We start from the raw sequence: 19,532 nt of genomic DNA, 5'->3' as shown, positions 1-19,532 counted from the left end.
TAAACAAAATCCCTCTCTCCAACGACACCATTAGTCGACGAATTGCTGATATGTCGGAAAACATAGCAAAAAATGTTCACCAAAAACTTAACAATAAAATATTTGCCCTACAAATAGATGAATCAACAGACATTAGCGGAAAAGCACAATTAATGGGATTTGTACGCTTAATTAACGGGGATTCAATTATAAATCAATTTTTATTTTGTCAAGAATTGTCGGGGAGGACAACGGGTAAAGAAATATTTGATTGCGTCGACAATTTTTTCAAAAATTCCAATCTCTCCTGGAACTTTTGTACAGGAATTTGTACAGACGGTGCTCCTGCAATGGTCGGTAATGAGAAAGGGTTCTGGACGTACGCGAAACAAAAAAATGCTGATATTATTACTACTCATATTATACATCGAGAAGCTTTAGTAGCCAAAACTCTCCCTACGGAACTAATATCTGTTTTGGAAGATGTGATAAAAATAGTCAATTATATTAAAAGCAGACCATTAAAATCACGATTATTCAAAGAATTATGTGACAGCATGGAAGCTAATTACAATTGCTTATTATTGCATAGTGAAGTTCGATGGCTTTCTAGAGGACGAGTTTTAGCTCGTGCGTATGAGTTAAGAGAAGAACTTTGTGTATTCTTTAAAGAAGAAACGACTATGGGAGAAAAGGAGAAAAGAAGAATTTTGAAAACACAACAATTTTATGACTGTTTGAGCAATGAATTGTGGTGTGCAAAGCTGGCTTACCTAGAACATACCTTTTCACATCTTAACCATTTAAATTCAAGTTTGCAAGGACGACACGAAAATATTTTAACATCAACGGACAAATTAACTGCATTTAGTAATAAGTTATGTTTATGGTCAAAAAAAGTCGGCGAGAACAATTTAGAGATGTTTGCCAAAATTCCTGACGGAAATTCCTTGGTGAAAAGTCATTTAGACACTCTTCAGCAAGCAGTTGCCAAATATTTTCCATCCATCCATATAGAAAAACATGACTGGATTCGAAACCCTTTTACTGGTAATACGTCATACAGCAATCTTTGTCTTGAAGAGGAGGAAGAACTAATCTCCCTCTCTTCTGACCGAACATTAAAATTAAAATATTCAGAACTTCCACTCAATACATTTTGGATATCAATTCATGATGAATATCCAAAATTATTTAAAAGAGCAATAAGTATTTTCCAGTTTTCAACATCCTATTTGTGCGAATTAGGATTTTCAACATTAACAACCATAAAAAATAATAAACGATCACAATTGAAAAATGTTGAGGACGAATTGAGAGTTGCTCTCTCAACAATAAAACCAAATATAGAAGAGATAACAAAACATCGTCAATCACATATTTCTCACTAAAATACATGTTTATTACAGGTTTCTTTATTTTGTATTTATACTATTAATTATTACTCATTTTTTATTTTATTATAGGAAATGTTTCTATATTGTTCTTATATTCATATTATAATAAATCTTTCTTTTAAATTCTTTTCTATTTATTTATTTATAGTTAAAAGTAATTTTTTTAAAGTTGGTGTGCCCTCAATAAACATTTTTTTCGAAAATGTGCCGCGAGAGAAAAAACTTTGAGAAACACTGATATAGAGCATTAAAGTTGAATTAATTGCCCAGCATTTCTTACGATATACGGTATTACACTACGTTTAAATTCAAACTGCGAATATTTCGGGGTTACTTAAGCAATGCCTGATTAGCACAAATAATAAAATCTTTGTAATATGGCAGTTACGGCTATTTAAAAATTTGTTAAATCACTCAAAAACTGGTGTTTGTTTTTTGAGAACCGCTGATACCATGTTTTTATTGCTGTCAATCCAGTTGACTTGGTTACCTAGCAACGGACATGTCATTTAATTTTAATAATCAATGTCATTTAACGTCAAAATTAGAATTTTTACTAATCAAAAAATACAATGGTAATGTACAGTAACGAAGAATACGTAGATATGCTTATTATTTATGGAGCTGCTGGAGAAAACGCAGCACACGCAAGACGTCTGTATTTAGAACGATATCCAAATCGACAGATCCCTTCTGAAAACACTTTTCTTCGGTTAATCCAGCGGGGAAGAGAGACAGGAAATTTGCAACCTAAGAAAGGTCTTGGTGGCGGTAGACTAAACAGACATGGAGTGAATGTGGAAGAAGAAATTCTAGAAATTGTGGAAGCGGATCGAAGCACGAGTACTCGTCAAATTTCTCACCAACTCGAGGTATCCCAGAATTTTGTTTGGCGTACGTTGAAAAGTAATGGTTTACACCCCTATCATTTTCAAAAAGTGCAAGGACTGACTCCCGCTGACTATCCTTTGCGGTTGCAATTTTGCGAGTGGCCACTAAATCGTACCAACAGAGAAGCAGATTTTGCGGACAGTATACTGGTAACGGATGAATGCTGTTTTACCAGAAATGGTGTTCTAAATGTTCACAATTCCCATGTGTGGTCGGACGAAAATCCACACGTTATTCGTCAAGGCTCTTTTCAACAACGATTCAGTTTTTACAAGAAAATCTGCCAGTACTCCTGGAAGATATTCCGCACATTTTAGTCGTAATGTACGAGATTTCCTCGATAATGCTTTCGGCAAAAATGGATTGGTCGAGGTGGACCTATTCCATAGCCACCACGTAGTTCCAATCTTAACCCATTGGACTTTTCTTTATGGGGATTCATGAAGGATTCGATTGTATTAACATTGTAATCTGAGAAGATTCAAAATACATTAATTAAGCTTAAGGCTCTGCAATATAATTAAATTATGGAATTAATCTCAGAAAATTTAGCTTAGACACATTAAGCTCAGCCAAAGCCGAAGAATTATGTAGTCTGAGCCGCAAGCGATTTCGGATTAATCAAAAAAATCTGTTTCTTACATCCTCACTTTAGCCAAGGTCACTTACGGCCGAGGCGCTATAATATACCGGGTGTTTCATTTAAAATAACATATGCTTATATCTCAAAAACAAAAACTCGAATGCAAAAAAAAGTTTCAAGTAAACATTTTTTGGTAAGAAGGGTTGCCTAAAGGCCCTTCTGACGTCATTTTTATTTTTTCAAATGGCACATATACTTTTTTCTTTCAAAGTCTTAAACAACTTGACAAACTGATTACTTTTTAAACTAAAATTAGAACTAACACTAGAAACTTTCGGGTTTTGCCGTGCGTCTTTTAATAAAAGGTTTGACATTACGGATGCCATGTTGCAACCTTCTTCAGAAACTGGTTCGAAGAACAATTGCAGAAAAATTGAGATTAAGAGAAATTTTTTTCTTCAATGTACTACTGTCCGACGAATCCTCTTTCACCAATCACGGCCAAGTAAATCGTCATAACATGCACTACTGGTCACATGAAAATCCTCGTTGGCATCAAAAACCTTGGTCAGTTAATGTCTGGTGCGGCATTGTTGGCAATAAAATAATTGGACCTTTTTTTATTGATTGCAATTTGAATGGCAGAAAGTATCGGAATTTTTTGTTGAACGATTTACCGATTTTGTTGGAAGACCTTACTCTGGAGCGAAGACTTGCGCTATGGTATCAGTATGATGGATGTCCATCTCATTATGCAATAGCCGCAAGAGAAGTTTTAGACGAAATGTTTCCTGAAAAATGGATAGGACGTAATGGACCGGTGAATTGGCCAGCTAGATCACCCGACTTCTCCCGATTTCTTTCTTTGGGGTTACCTCAAAGAGAAACTACAACCAGGTTCAAACAACACCAAAGGATATGAAAAACCGTATCAGAGCAGCTTGCGAATCAATAACTAAAGAAATGCTTGGCAATGTGCACATAACGCAGAATTTAAGAAAAAAAAATTTTTAAGTTAAAAATACTTAGTTTGTCAAGTTGTTCAAGACGTTGAAAGAAAAAGGTGTATGTGTGATTTGAAAAAATTAAAATGACGTCAGAAGGGCCTTTAGGCAACCCTGAAAAAAAATCTGCTCATGTGTAAAGTTTTGGTTTTCGAGATATAAGCATGTCATTTTTAAAAAACACCTGTATTGACCAATATTTGGTTCATATCGTTTTCGTTGTATAGCCTCGCACGCAAACGACCCCTGCTTAATTTCAAGGTACCTCGGTGGCATATACTCTATGCCACCGAGGTTAATACAATCGACGAACTACGACATCGCATCACTGCCGCTACAGAGGACATACGTCCACGATTTCCACGATTATCGTTAAATTGGATTCGTCGTGCGCAGTTGTGCGTCGAAATGCAAGGACAGCACTTTGAACATATGTTATAAAGAGATTATTATTATTGTTATTTTCTTGTTTTAGAGATTTTGTAATTTTGCATTTAAAACATAAATTAACATCTATTATTTCTTTTCATAAATTACGTATTAAAACTAAACAATTAAATTGTCTACTTTGACAGCTCCTTCAAAAATGAGGATGGCGTTGACAAGTATTTTAATTGTTCTTTAGTGAATATCAGCGGTTCTCAAAAGTTGACGCTAACTTATTTAAAAAATTAACATGCGATATCTTTGTAACTATTAAGATTTTAACAAAACATTATTAAGAAAATCTCTTCATTTAGTCTCCTCCGTATGTTATAAATCACCCTGTATATAAATATATACTGTGGTGGAAAATTTTAAATGAATGTGCTGTGTGTTTTATTGATAAAAAATAAATGAAATTAATGTGTAATAGTTAAATAAATAATTATAAAAAATAATAAAAAAAAAACAATAAAAATAAAAACACAAAAATATTAATTTATTAGTTTGCTAATTGATTTTTAGAGTATTTAAAGCGTTGCTTAGTTTAATAATTTTATTTTGAGTATTTTAATTACTTTAAAATCAACACTTATGGGAGGGAAAGGGGAGATAGAGAAAGTCGTTGGTAAATTGTATTTATCAATTAATCATTTAGATTAAATTTTTATTGAATGAAGTTTGTTCTTGGTAAATGTATAGGTGTAGTACCTTTTGGTGGAGCACCTTAAGATTTAATTTTTATTAATTTATCTTTAAACGATATACAGGGTGATTCATTAGCTCTATAACAAACTTTGGCAGATGAAAGGTGATGCGATTCTAAGGAAAAAATGTTATATGAATATGGGTCCGATTCATTTTGGTTAAAGAGTTACAAGCCTTTGAAAATTATACATAGTTTAATAGGCAAATGAAAATGTAACATAAAAAATAAGTTTAAAAATTACAAAAATTGTTCGAAATGTCCGCCTTCAGCTTGAATGCACGCCTCACATCGACGAAGTAAAGATTCTATCACACGACGTATGATATTTGGATCATTCCGTATGCTATTAGCTGCATCTTGAATTCTGTCCAGTAGTTGCTGACGGGTAGTAATTTCTACATGGTACACAAGCTGCTTCATGTGTCCCCAGAAATAATAATCCAGCGGATTTAGATCTGGGGATCGTGGTGGCCAGACTACTGGACCTCCATTGCCAATCCATTTGTTTGGAAAATGTTCATGTAACCAAGCGATGACTTCTCTTCCTCGATGTGGTGGTGCATCATCGTGCTGATACCACATATTTTGAACGATGTTAAGTGGTACGTCGTCGATAAAATCGAAAAGGTTATGTCGAAAGAAATTTCTGTACATATTTGCATTTAAACGTTCATTTATCACCCATACAGGTAGCAAAGAATTGTTAAAAATGCCACCCCAAACGTTTACACTAAACCGTTGCTGAAATCTTCCTGGTCTAATTGCATGTGGATTTTGCAAGGACCACACATGTTCGTTATGATAATTATTTATGCCGTCCCTAGTGAAACACGCTTCATCAGACCACAGAACTTGGGAAATGAAGTTATTATTTTGAGCATGTTGCTGAATAATCCAGTGGCAAAATGCTAAGTGTTGCTCAGTATCTCCAGGATGTAATGCTTGAACATTTTGGCGATGAAACGGATGTAACATTTCTCGATTCAATACACGCCATACAAAACTTTGGGATATTTGTAACATCTTCGCTATACGCCGAGTACTAATTGAAGGGTCGTCAAGTACTAAATCAATAACACGTTCTTCATTTTGTACATTCACATCATGGGGACGAACGGAATGTAGTGGAGCGGGGTTACCTGTTTCTCTCAGTCTGCGAAATGATGCACTAAACACTGTATGGGCAGGTTGATGTCTATTTGGAAACCTACGAAGGTATTCTCTTGCTGCTTGCTGAGCGTTTCCGTTACAAAGCCCGTATACACAAATAATATCTGCATATTCTTCAGTTGTTCAACTTTGAAACACACAGAATAGAGTAAATTGAAATGTTTGACATAAAGAACTCAGTTTTGTTATCACAGCCAACTCTGTATTTGTGTTTCATAATTATTGTTGCGATTGTTGCAAATCTTTACTTCGTCGATGTGAAGCGTGCATTCAAGCTGAAGGCGGACATTTCGAACAATTTTTGTAATTTTTAAACTTATTTTTTATGTTACATTGTCATTGCCTATTAAACTGTGTACAATTTTCAGAGGCTTGTAACTCTTTAACCAAAATGAATCGGACCCATATTCATATAACATTTTTTCCTTAGAATCGCATCACCTTTCATCTGCCAAAGTTTGTCATAGGGCTAATGAATCACCCTGTATAGTGTCCCTATCCCTCAGTTTTTTTCACCTCTCTCCATTCTTTAAGTGGGTGTTTCTAGTCTTTTTAATAAGTTATATAACGAGAATGATAAGAAAATGTTAAAATAAAAATTAATTAATTTTTATATATATTTATGTGTAGAAGGAATAATTGCCGTGGTTAAGTAGTAATTTCATGGTTGTTTTAACGAAAATTGAGACAGCTTCGTCGAATTTTACGGCACGCTTGTTCATTAAGATTAACTGTCGAGAATTATCGATGGTGCGCATGTTCGCACATGCGCTTAATACCACGATCCACACAGTTTCAATTACTAGGTCATGTTTGTATGAGTAACGCCAATTAAAATTGTGGGAAAGCGGTGACTGTGTAACGCAGGTAACCGAAGATATATTGCTACGAGTTTACTGAGTTTAGTTGTAATTAATTTAATTGTAATAGTACAAACCGTTGGTTGTAGTATTTATACATCGGCGACGTTATCTAGGATTATCTTGGAAGCAGGCTCGCTCGTAAATTCAGTGCTCATCGCCTCACTTACGATGTCAATTATCAAACAGCTTCCGGGTACATGGCGATCGATCTATTAATTACTGCGGCTGCAGGAAATCTTACTCCGCGAACTGCGTCCGAAGAATCGATACGAACGGCGGACGCTAAAACGTCACGACCCGTAGTTTTCAATTTTCAGGGTGCGAAAGGGAAACCGAAAATGAAAGTCAAAACCTCTTTTCCATATCGATCTCACCCCCAACTTGTTTACTTTTAATCAATTTAACCCCTTCGAAGTACTTAAGATTAAAAACACTACAACTTGAAAATTGATTTGTAATTCGTCATTTCCACTGACAAGAATATTTCGTTTCCCCCAATTTTCCACCCCAGTTATCTTTCGCATATAAACCCGCAGAGTTTTCGGCTTTCCAAAATCTCTAAGGAGTTGTTTGCGCACACGAGTAATTTTCGGTCTTCTTTTAACCCCACTAGGTCATTTTAATTTAATTCTTAAAGCTCCCGTAAGCTAACCAAGCGGTCGTCGTGACAGGCGAGACAAACTGTTTTCGTTGGCGTAATGAATTAGCGACGCAAAAATTCTCCCCAAATCCGCAATGCAGCGCCCTCTTTACGAATCGTTCGTTATATTCAATAAGCTCTTCGTAAAAAATTAATCAATTCGCGCGACGAACGAAAGTCCGCGGATTCGGCGGATTCGTCGGATTCGTCTAAGCCCTTATGGCCTAGCATAAAACTAGGTTTATCCCCGAATGAGAGTAGTCCCTCCAATTATATCCAGGGGGATTTTTCTGTAATAAAATGTCAAGACAATTATTTCCGGGAAGCTAGTTTTATGTACTGGAAACAAAAGGGTATTAATTGGAACTAAATATTTGAATTAAATTGAATTAGTAAAACTTTTTAAATTGACAAATATTAAAAAGTAACGCTTTTTTCATCAAATTAAAATTATCATTAATCATTTAAATTGGCGTTGCGTGTTCTCACAATACATTCGTCAATAATATACATCGAGTACACAAACTAAAAAGTTTTATTCGGGCCGGCTATGACCAGATATCGAAATATCGAACGATAAACAGTTTATAATTAAAAACTAACAAACTGAACTCGTATTCGACCGTCGGCAATTTATATTAAACAATACAACTGGAACAGTACAACGTCGCTATCTGTAGTACAACTTTTGATGGGGACGCACCTCGTTCCTAAAGCTTGGGGAATTTATTTTTGCTACGGGGGCCGAGTAAACAATGTGCGATTTAAATTGGAAGTATATACACATCTTCCAAATCAATATCACATACCGGCCGCTGTACCTCGAATACAAATACGAAACAAGGCCATTGTTTTACCTACGAGATTGCTTTCGCCGAAGGAAAAACCCAAATTCCCTTCTCACGGGTCATCATCCCTTTCAAACAAACATTGGCAATCACGAAATATATTCATTTGATTTATTTTTTTATGTTTAAATTTTCTAAATGTTTAAAAAGACAAGAGTAAAAAATGTTTTATCCTTCAATAAAGGATAATAATACCCTTAATCTCCCGGAAAATGTCCTCTCCCACGGTGGGAGATAAATCATGCGCGAAAATTGTATTTTTTTGTGCCGCAAGGTACATCAAGGGCGGGTGAAAAATGTATTTTTAACATAACAATATTTCACGGCGCTTAGACGAATGGGTTTGGGAAACCTCAGCAGGGAAATTCACTTTTAAATTCCTCGTTTGAGCACTTTCAAAAAACAATCGTTAATTTTTAAAGCTTTTTAAACAACTTAACCTCTCACCGTTAAAAATAAGAAGAGGAAGTAATTATGACCGATGTTTTGGAACTATTTTGAGCACCAAAAGGAAAACATCTTGAGAGTAGCGAGAGAACTTTCGTTACTCCAAACTTCTTACCGTCCCATGTGGCTAATATTAAATCTGACAAACTTATAAAGGACCTCTCTTACCCACTTTATCATTTTCCTCTTTTTGTTTTAACACTAGCCCTAGTTTTAGACATCTTCTATTGGATTTCGTTAATTAATGGATACTTTTTAATTAAATTATTGACTTATATTTATCAACTCTTAGTATCACAGCTGAATATGTCACCCCCGGTCTTTATAAAACATGCAATACAGCAATTAGCTTCATTTTTATCATTCCCAAGGTAATATTTACTGTTTCAAGAAGTATTACACAAACAATTAGTTTTTATTAGAAATCATTTTAATTCTATATACATTTTAACGTTCAAATCTTCTTAACCATAGACCAATTCTTCGGAATAATTGTAGGAAAAAATTGCTAAGACTTATAAACATAGCAATCAGCAAAAAAATTACTATCAAAATATTGATGAGGATAAATTCTAAAATTTAAGAAATATTTCAAGATTTTAGTCATAAAAATTAAAGTATTAACTTACTAAAGGCATACATAAGCCAATATTCCAATTCTTCAAACATGATTTCTAACTTAATCTTAATAACGTAATTTTATGGAATTTCTGTTGGTACTAAAAAGACGCCATATTGGAATTAAAACGATTTCTTTTAGACTTAAATTTAAACCTTTTCTAATAATTTATTAAATATTCAGCGAATTGCTCGAACGCAATCAATAATAAATCGTAAAGTTCAACCATCAACGTTTCTAAGATACTCTTAAAAACATCCATCAAACTTCTCGTTGGTGAAATGATGACGTTTAAGTAAACAAACACCGGGTAATCAAGGATATATGTCAACCAGAGACTTATAATTACACAAACTGAAAGATAAATACAAAAATAAGTTGTTTTACCAATAAAATGCCGGTTATATTACGAATTAGGATAATATTCATCGTATCGTTTACGAATGACAAGTTTCGTTGTTCAAGGTCGGTACTGGAAGGTAATAATTCGCGAATATGACCACTAGATGTCAGGGTAAACAGTATAATTTACCCAAAAAAAACTATTTACGTGATTTACACACTTTACATTTTATTAACTAAGCATAATTATTAATAAAATAATAAAATAACAAACCAAAAAACATTAAATAAGTTATATTTAATTCAAAAAAATAATTTTTTTTTAGTTGGCAATACATTTTTAGTTTATAAATTCGTTAAAATTCAAATTATTAGGTTATGATACTTTGTGTCAAACCAAAAAATCCCTTCTGTCATATCAAGGTAAGAATTAATTAATTTTAATAAATAAATATCTTATTAATATACATTTGTAGTATTTTAGGTGATTAATGTACAATAAAAGATCGTAAAGTACAATAATTAGGTTTAGAAATAATATATTTCGAAAAAATTGAGGTTATTAAGAAGTTGGGAAAAAGCTGAGTAAGCACGCCCGATATATCATTGGAAAGCTGTAGATGATATCGATCCAACTACGTAAATAGGTAAGATGGGAACATTTTTTAGATTATTTCGTCGAAATTACTTTTTATATAAACAGACGTGATATTTGAGGCGCCTGACGTCATCGAAGTCGGCCGCCCCAAGTATCACGACCAATTGTTATGACGGCTGACTTCGAAGACGTCAACCGAGATTATTTCTTACATCAATAGAAATAATCTCAAGTATCACTTACAATACTTATGGCAGCTGACATCTTCAAAGTTTTCCAAGTATCACGAACAATACTTATAATGGCTGACTTCGAAGATGTCCGCCTAGATTATTTCTTTTTATTTTTTTTTATATAAAGATACACATTGTTGCACACAAAGTTGTTGTAACTTTTCGAAATGTTAAACAATTTCGGCATAAACATCAAATTAACTTCTTGAGTCACAATATTTCATCAGAAGGAATTTGTCCTTCACTAAGTGGAATAAAATCGATCAATGATTTCCCAAGACCAAAAAGTTTTAAAGAATTACAAAGACTCTTGGTTTTTTGTATACTCTTTCAAATTCTTTACACAAAAGTGGTCAAAAACAAATAGATAATTGATCAGAAGAACATGAGCATTCATTTTTGTCTGATAAATCACTTTTAGGACAGTCAGCTATTCTGGCCCATCCTTCAGCTTCATCGAAGTTATCATTAAAAAATGATTCTTCATCTATAGCCATTTGTATTCTATTGAACCTACGTTTGAACTTTTATCAATATATTCTTGATTCTCTATCATATCTCTTCTTCTCCTGATCCTTATGCCTGATGGCGTCGGATAAATCTTTTTCTTATTCCTCCATCCACTTTTTCCACTCCCTCCGGTTCCTGGCTAATTCCTTTATATCTGCTAGAGTCTTCCCTCTCTTCTTCCCAACTTCAGCTTTTTCTTATCCTTATTCTTCAAATATCTTTTTTGCTATTGTGTTATGTTCCATTCTAATTATGTGGGCGTACCAGTTTAGTTGCTTTCTCTCTATTTTGCTGATTATCTCCTCCTGATCCACTCCCAGTCTTATTTCCTCATTCCTTATCCTACCCCACTTCGTCTTCCCCACTATTATCTGTAAAAATTTCATTCCCATTGCTGTGATCTTTCCTTCTTGTTTATCTTGGAGTGTCCATGATTCACTGAAATATGTTGATATTGAGACTGCCACTGAATTGTACTTCTTCCTAAAAATTGTTCTGTTTTTCTTGCATTTATGTCTAAATCTATCATTCCATCTTGTGATATTATACTGCCGAAGTACTCATCTTCCTCTATCTTTTGTTCCTTAATAAACAATTCTTTCGGGTTATTCCTTATTTCCTTTTTAGTTATTATCACGATTTTGTATTTATTTACATTCAATTCTAGGCGCATCTTTTCAATTTCTTCTGTCCATACTTCAACCAACTTCTTTGCCTTTCTGTGGTTCTCTGCTATCAACACTATGTCGGCAGCATATAGTAAATTAGCTACTGTTTGATATTTATTTGCTCTTGTTTCTTTATTTTTTATCACTCCGTCCGTTAATATTATAAATAGGCTACCGCCTTGTTTTATTCTCTTGCTCATTTCAAAAGTTTTTGATGTGTCTCCCTTCATTTGTGCTATGCCCTTGACTTTCTTGTACAGGTTTTCAATTATTTTTGTTAATTTTTGCCATACCATTAGTTGTTCTAGACACTTCCATATCATACTATGGTTAACCGTGTCAAACGCTGCTTTTAGATCCAAGAATATTAGGTTTTATACTCCCATGCGGTTTTATATATACCTAGAAGTTACTCCTTATTATTATTATTATTATTATTGCTGTCGGGCTGAGGAGGGCGGCCCCTCTCGTTACCGCGACCTATAAGATCTATTGTAACTTTAGCCCTCCAAAGGTTTAGGGCAAATGTAGGTCCTTAATGAACCTTAGTATTGTCCTGAGGTCTTGAACCTTTATGTCGGTAGGTAACAGGGTAGTTTTACCGAAGACGTTGTGCCTTAGACGTCCTCTGGCGACGCAATTGCACAGTATATGTTCAGCAGTTTCTGACTCGTCGTTGCATAGTCGACAAGTTTGATCCTCAGCTTGTCCAATGTGGAAGAGGTGGTATTTTAGGGGCACATGGCCAGTTAGGTAGCCTGAGAGCGTTCTTAGATCCCCTTTGCTGAGGCATAAAACCTCTTTGGTTTTGTTTTGCGACGGAGTTATCATACTCTTCGCTTGTCTGTGACCTGGAAGTTCTTTCCAGCGTAAGGCTATCTTTGAAGCCTCCCAGTTGTTGATTATTTGTTTTAGGTGGCTTTTTTGTAGTCCACATCCAGGTTGGGGTCCAATGAAGGGCGTGTTTGCTGCCTCTTTGGCCAGCTTGTCGGCCTTCTCATTGCCCTCAATGTTGCTGTGACCTGGAACCCACCATAGGGTAACATCATTGCCCCTAGCGAGTTCTCTCAGGTTGTTGGTGCACTCTCTGATCAGTGCGGAGCTACACGTGTAGGCCTGAATTGCCTTTAAGGCGGCCCGACTGTCTGTGAAAATGTTTATGGATGCACCTTTTTGTCCCTTCTGTAGGTTCAAAGCGGTGCAGAAGTTTATAGCAAGAACTTCTGCTTGGAAAATTGTTAAGTCCGAGCTGAGGGGCAATTTGATGTGGCTGTTTGGTCCACTGATGCCCATGCCTACTCCAGATCTTACTGTCTTTGAAGCATCGGTGTACCAGGCTAGGGCTCCTCCTTTTAGTTGAGGCCCTCCTTTCGCCCAATCATCCCTGCTACTAAATATGACCTTATACGCTTGGTTGAAATTGTATTCCGTCGGTATAAGGTCCGTTTCAATTTCAATCAGGTGATTTAGACATGGGTCTTTGAGGATCTCGAGGTGTCCTCTGAGATTACCCTGCATCAACTTGAGTGAAGAAACTGTTTTCAGTGATAAGGCACTTAAGGCTGCCTCCTTTTGTATATATATGTGGAGTGGTGTGAGACCGAGTAGGGCTTCCAAAGCAGCCGTCGGACAGGATCTCATTGCACCCGTTATGTTAAGTTTGTTTCACTTAAGCTTGTGCTCTATCTTCTTCTGAATTCGTTCTAAATGTATTTCTTCCATGACTCTTTCTTCTTCTTGATTGCCTGTCGGATCTCTTCATTCCAGCAGTGTGTTCTCTTTGTCTGATTATTATATTTTCTCATTCCACACACCTCCATAACTTTATTTGGCTATTAGCTATTAGCTTTGTTCTAGTTTTTGAACTTTGTTGTTTTTCTTGGTGTTTTAGTCTTTCTTCCTCCTGCCTTAGTTTATGGATCTTCTCTTTCGATTTCTATATTATTAATAGTTGCCATGACTAATATGTACTTGAGCAAAAATCTCGTATTTCTTCTTCTGTTCACCTTTCTTGATTCTTGGATTCCTGAAAAGAAATGCCTCCATATCATAAACTTATGTTAAGAAATAATTTTTTTGTAGGAAATTTGCATAAAATTTTTCTGCGTGACCCCCAAATCCTGGTTTAGAGATTATTTGGTGAACATATTTTCGTAATAACTTTGTTGTAGATTAAAATTAATCAACAATGCAAAAAATTTATTACAATGCAATCAAAGAAATTTTTCGTATCCAAAATCTCACATTCTCTACTTGATTTTTCCTTTACTTATTCATATTATTAATTTATCGGTGATAATGAGAAGGATTGAGTTGAAGGAGGGGAAAAGGTAAGTGTTAAAATGAATCAAAGGAAGTCTTTGAATAATTTACACGATATCCAAAATGATAATCAAAATCGCTTTACATTTATCAATTTTCTTATCAACATTGAAAATTATAGAACTGTTAATTATTGGCAATTTTAACATTCATTGTACATTTTTTATAGGCGTTAGTTCACAGCGAATTTTGTCAACAGAACAACGTTCCAAACTACAAATTTGCGTAAATATTAACAAGAAAATGGATGATATAAAAAAAGGACTACGTCCCAGTAGTGCGTTTACGCGTGCGTTTCAATACTTTCAAAAGACAATTAAGAGAGTGGAGGAAGGATATCGTAATCCAGGTGTCAAAGTGTATCAACCGCCAAAACGGGAATGTTTGCTGTATTTAAGTCATTCTATTAACATCATCAACGGTGTTTTCATTGCTGGTAAGTACATTTAATTAAGTTAAGTGTCAATTGTAGTAAAAAAGTTTGTAAGAAGTGATTTTAAAGATTGGGGTTGTTTATCGGTTTCTTGTAAAAGTTTGGAAAGATGGATTAAAGGTAACCAACCCGTTAAATAAGTTTTAGTTTCAATTTGTTTCGTAAATTGCGATCTGGGCGAACTTTTGAGTGCGCGCGAGAAAAGATTTCGGTTTGTCGACGATTTGTCTCCTCTTTCTGGTCCGCGAGTGTCACCATCGAAAGTTCGGTGAAGTTGAAGGGATTAAATGTGGTGGGTACGCAAGCGGGGGATGGTATTGCTTGCCGCCCCGGGGCTATATTTAATTCGTTTACTTCTCGGTTTCACGAGGATTTATCTAATCCGGCCCGATGATTCAATTTCATCAATCGATTTTTACTTACTACCGTCAGCTCGCCGCCACAATTACACCAGATTAAAAACTAAGTAATTGCCGACGAACTCACCCCAAAACCATTTCTTTTTCTCATTATTTTTTACCACTCGACGATGTCATATGAAATTTCAAGGCACGTACCATCTCCGTGATATATAGACTTGTGCCAACTGAACACCGGAAACCTTATCAAAAAATACTTTTTTCTTAAAAAAATATATATGCAAAAATTGTATTAAAAAAAATAAAGAATACTTTTATTTTTTTATTCCTTTATTTAAATAATATATACTTTAATTGATTACAACCTAAGTCCAAGTATCTGACGTGTTGTTCTTGAAATATTTGTGCCTTTATTTGATTGAATTATTTACTTGGTTATCTATTTTTAGACAATTTCCAAGAATTTCTAGAAAAATTTTCAAGCTCGCTAAAATTTATTAAAGATAGATCTGATTTTACAGAGATTTCCCAAGTATTTCCAAAATTTCTGGAAATTCTAGAATTTTCTGATACTTCGAAGTATTTTTTGACATCTCCTGTAGGTTTTGATGATGAATCTGAATGATTTCCAAAATACTTCCAACATATTCTAAAAGGTGTTCAAACATTTTCGATGAGCTCTTAATGATTTTTAAGGATATCAAGGATTTTCTGTAATTTATTGAATACCAAAATTTTTTAGACAATTTCCAAACTCTAAAATTTATTAAAGATAAATCTGGTTTTACAGAGACTTCCCAAGTATTTCCAAGATTTCTAGAAGATTTATGAAAATTCTAGAATTTCCACGCATTTTCTGATACTTCGAAGTATTTTTTGACATCTCCTGTAGGTTTTGATGACGAATCTGAATTTTCAATGATTTCCAAAGTATTTCCAACATATTCTGAAAGGAATTCAAGCACTTTCGATGGATTCTTAACGATTTTTAAGGATATTCATGGATTTTCTGTGATTTATTAAATACCAAAAATGTTTAGACAATTTCCAACCTTTCTAGAATTTATTGGAGATAGATCTGGTTTTACAGCGACTTGCTAAGTATTTCCAAGATTTCTAGAAGATTTCTGAAAATTCTAGAATTTCCACGCATTTTCTGTTACTTCGAAGTATTTTTTGACATCTCTTGTAGGTTTTGATGATGAATCTGAATTTTTAATGATTTCCAAAATACTTCCAACATATCTTGAAAGGTGTTCAAGCATTTTCGATGGGTTCTTAACGATTTTTAAGGATATCAAGGATTTTCTGTGATTTATTGAATACCAAAAATTTTTAGACAATTTCCAAACTCTCTAAAATTTATTAAAGATAAATCAGGTTTTACAGAGATTTCCCAAGTATTTCCAAGATTTCAAGAAGATTTATGAAAATTCTAGAATTTCCACACATTTTCTGATACTTCGAAGTATTTTTTGACATCTCTTGTAGGTTTTGATGATGAATCTGAATTTTTAATGATTTCCAAAATACTTCCAACATATTCTAAAAGGTGTTCAAACATTTTCGATGAGCTCTTAATGATTTTTAAGGATATCAAGGATTTTCTGTGATTTATTGAATACCAAAAATTTTTAGACAATTTCCAAACTCTCTAAAATTTATTAAAGATAAATCTGGTTTTACAGAGACTTCCCAAGTATTTCCAAGATTTCTAAAAGATTTCTGAAAATTCTAGAATTTCCACGCATTTTCTGATACTTCGAAGTATTTTTTGACATCTCCTATAGGTTGTGATGATGAATCTAAATTTTTAATGATTTCCAAAATACTTCCAACATATTCTGAAAGGTGTTCAAGCATTTTCGATGGGTTCTTAACGATTTTTAAGGATATGCAAGAATTTTCTGTAATTTATTAAATATCAACAATTTTTAGACAATTTCCAAGCTCTCTAGAATTTATTGGAAATAGATCTGATTCTTCCTCTACCCCTTTCCTGGAATCCTCTTTTGGGAATACCCTACATTTTTCCTCTGGGAATATGAGTAATGTGGATGAGGTATTATATCATAGCAGTATGTCATATTAATGCCCAAAGTTTTTATGCTCATTTTGATGACTTCTTATATACTTTTGAGTCAAACATATTTGATGTAATCTTGGTTAGCGAAACTTGGTTTAGGCCCTCTTCCATGTTTGTCTTACCAAGTTATTGTTTACTAAGAAATGATCGTGAATATTCCCGGGGTGGTGAGGTTGGGATTTTTATCAGGAATCATTTTCAAACTAAACTGGTGGAATTAACTGATGGATTTCAAAACGAAATGGAATTCTTATTGATTGAGGTTAAGTGTCGTTGTGAGAGGTTACTACTAAATGTGTTGTATTGTCCCCTAGGAGTGAATTATTTCGACCATTTTGAAGACCTCCTGTTAATGCCATCATCACAATCTCTTCTTGATCTCATCATTACGTCCTGTCCAGATAAAATTTTAACACATGGCCAATAACTTGTTGAACAGTTTTCTTGTCATGATCTGATTTATTGTGCTGTTCAAGTTCGGCAGCCTGTCTCTTCTCATCGCATGTTCACTCACCGTGATTTTAGGCACATTGATTATGAACACCTCAAATCTGATGCATTGCTGATTGATTGGCAGCCATGACACAGCCTTTTAATGATAAAATTACATGTTTGTATAATAAACATGCCCCGCTTAAGCAAAGAAAAGTAAAGTATTTTGGTGCCCCCTAGCTAAATGATGAGATTAGAGACCTTATGCTTGCACGAAACAGAGCTAAAATGCTTCTTAAACGCAATTCATCAAATATTAACTATGAAAGGTATCGTGTACTGCGTAGATCATAGATGTAAAAATGCGAAGAAAGCATATTTTTACCAGAAATTGACTGGGACTACTCCTAAGACGTTCTGGAAAACTTCTAAGGTTTCTTGGTGTCATTGATTTTGCTCCTACACAAGGTGTTGTATTGAGGCATCTAATCTTATTTCTTCTAGCTTGTCGCTCACTGTGATTGATATCAATTATTATTATTTATCAATTTATATTATTATCTATAACTTTTCTTAGAAACTTAACTTAACTTTTGTTTTCTTAGAAGCTGGCGCATGTTATGCCTATTCCTAAGTTAAAAACTCCAGTTTCCTCTTGTGACTTTCGTCCTATATCAATTCTCTCTATCCTGTCAAAGGCATTTGAGCGTATTGTATATAATCAAGTATTTGCAATCTGGTTTCTGGCCAGGTCACAGTACTACAACTGCACTGATCAAGATTACTGATGATATAAGATCTGGTTTTACAGAGACTTCCCAAGTATTTCCAAGATTTCTAGAAGATTTGTGAAAATTCTAGAATTTCCACGCATTTTTTGATACTTCGAAGTATTTCAAGCATTTTCGATGGGTTCTTAAGGATATTCCAGGATTTTCTGTGATTTATTAAATGCCAAAAATGTTTAGACAATTTCCAAGCTCTCTAGAATTTATTGGAGATAGATCTGGTTTTACAGATTTCTGAAAATTCTAGAATTTTCTAATATTTCATAAAATAATTTCATTAAAAATAAATAAAGAATAGTCTTAAGGTCTCACTTATAGTCCATATGGATCGTAAATCTGCGAGAATTCCGCAAAGCATGACTAAAATATCATTCTAGACTTAACCAGACATAAATTCTCTGCGGGGTTGGAATTGCAATTAATTTAATAGTATAGCATCGAAATCTACGAAACTACGCAAACAAATCGTACCCGCACCATGGGGTAATTTCCACAGCCCATTGAATTTTTATTCCTCGGAAATCAATCGGTAAATAGGAAAGTGGAGTTCTTGACCTCGCACAGCTTGAATCCGGGAACATCCCGTTTAACTATTTATTACTTTATTTATGACCTAATTTAGCACACAAGTACATTTTCAACACCGTAGACTTAAACGGATTTGTTTTGCGCATACGGAGTTAAATTCGATACAATTTATATATATAATTATTGTAATTGATACTCCAAATTCGTTTAATTAAGTTAGTTTGTTAATTAAAGGTGGGAATTGATTAAGTAAAGTTCCTTTGATGTGTTGGCCGCAAAACGGTCTTCAACGTCTTGGTTAGAATCTTGAGGGTCCGGTACGAACTAAGAGAAGATGATGTAAAGGGAACGGAATCCATTTCGTACCGCAAAAGTGACACCTGGCGCGACCACCAAAAGTGGTGCATCTTCACAAAGGGAAATGGCAATTTCGAAACGTGGCTTTGATCTGGAGTGTTCAGCGGAATGCTGCACGGTTAATTAAATGTAATGAAGGCGCAAATGAGGGTTTATTAGGAAATGATTATTGTTTGAAGTTTTATCGTAGCATGGATGGTTATTAATTTTTCAATGATTTAGAGAGAGAGTTGATGCCATAAATATGGGTGTTCGAGATTCCATTCAGATGCCATCAATTCTCTGTAGCGGCCACTATAATAT

General features: G+C 34.4%; 1 protein-coding gene across 1 annotated transcript; it reads left to right on the top strand.

Annotated features, from left to right (window-relative positions):
• The first annotated feature begins 50 nt into the window (after nt 1-50).
• Nucleotides 51-1,370, top strand: LOC139431019 (zinc finger BED domain-containing protein 5-like). The gene has a single exon (XM_071198585.1). It carries the CDS (start codon nt 51-53, stop codon nt 1,368-1,370), a length of 1,320 nt encoding a protein of 439 aa, XP_071054686.1.
• Nucleotides 1,371-19,532: the final 18,162 nt, after the last annotated feature.

Source organism: Onthophagus taurus, chromosome 8 (genome assembly GCF_036711975.1).
Source record: "Onthophagus taurus isolate NC chromosome 8, IU_Otau_3.0, whole genome shotgun sequence".
Lineage (NCBI taxonomy): Eukaryota > Metazoa > Arthropoda > Insecta > Coleoptera > Scarabaeidae > Onthophagus > Onthophagus taurus.
Note: the sequence above shows the minus strand (reverse complement) of the source record. Positions and strands in the feature narration are given on the sequence as shown.

What these genes read in the sequence shown, in the direction of transcription:
- LOC139431019 (XM_071198585.1), top strand. Translation starts at nt 51, where the DNA reads ATGTCGGAAAACATAGCAAAAAATGTTCACCAAAAACTTAACAATAAA.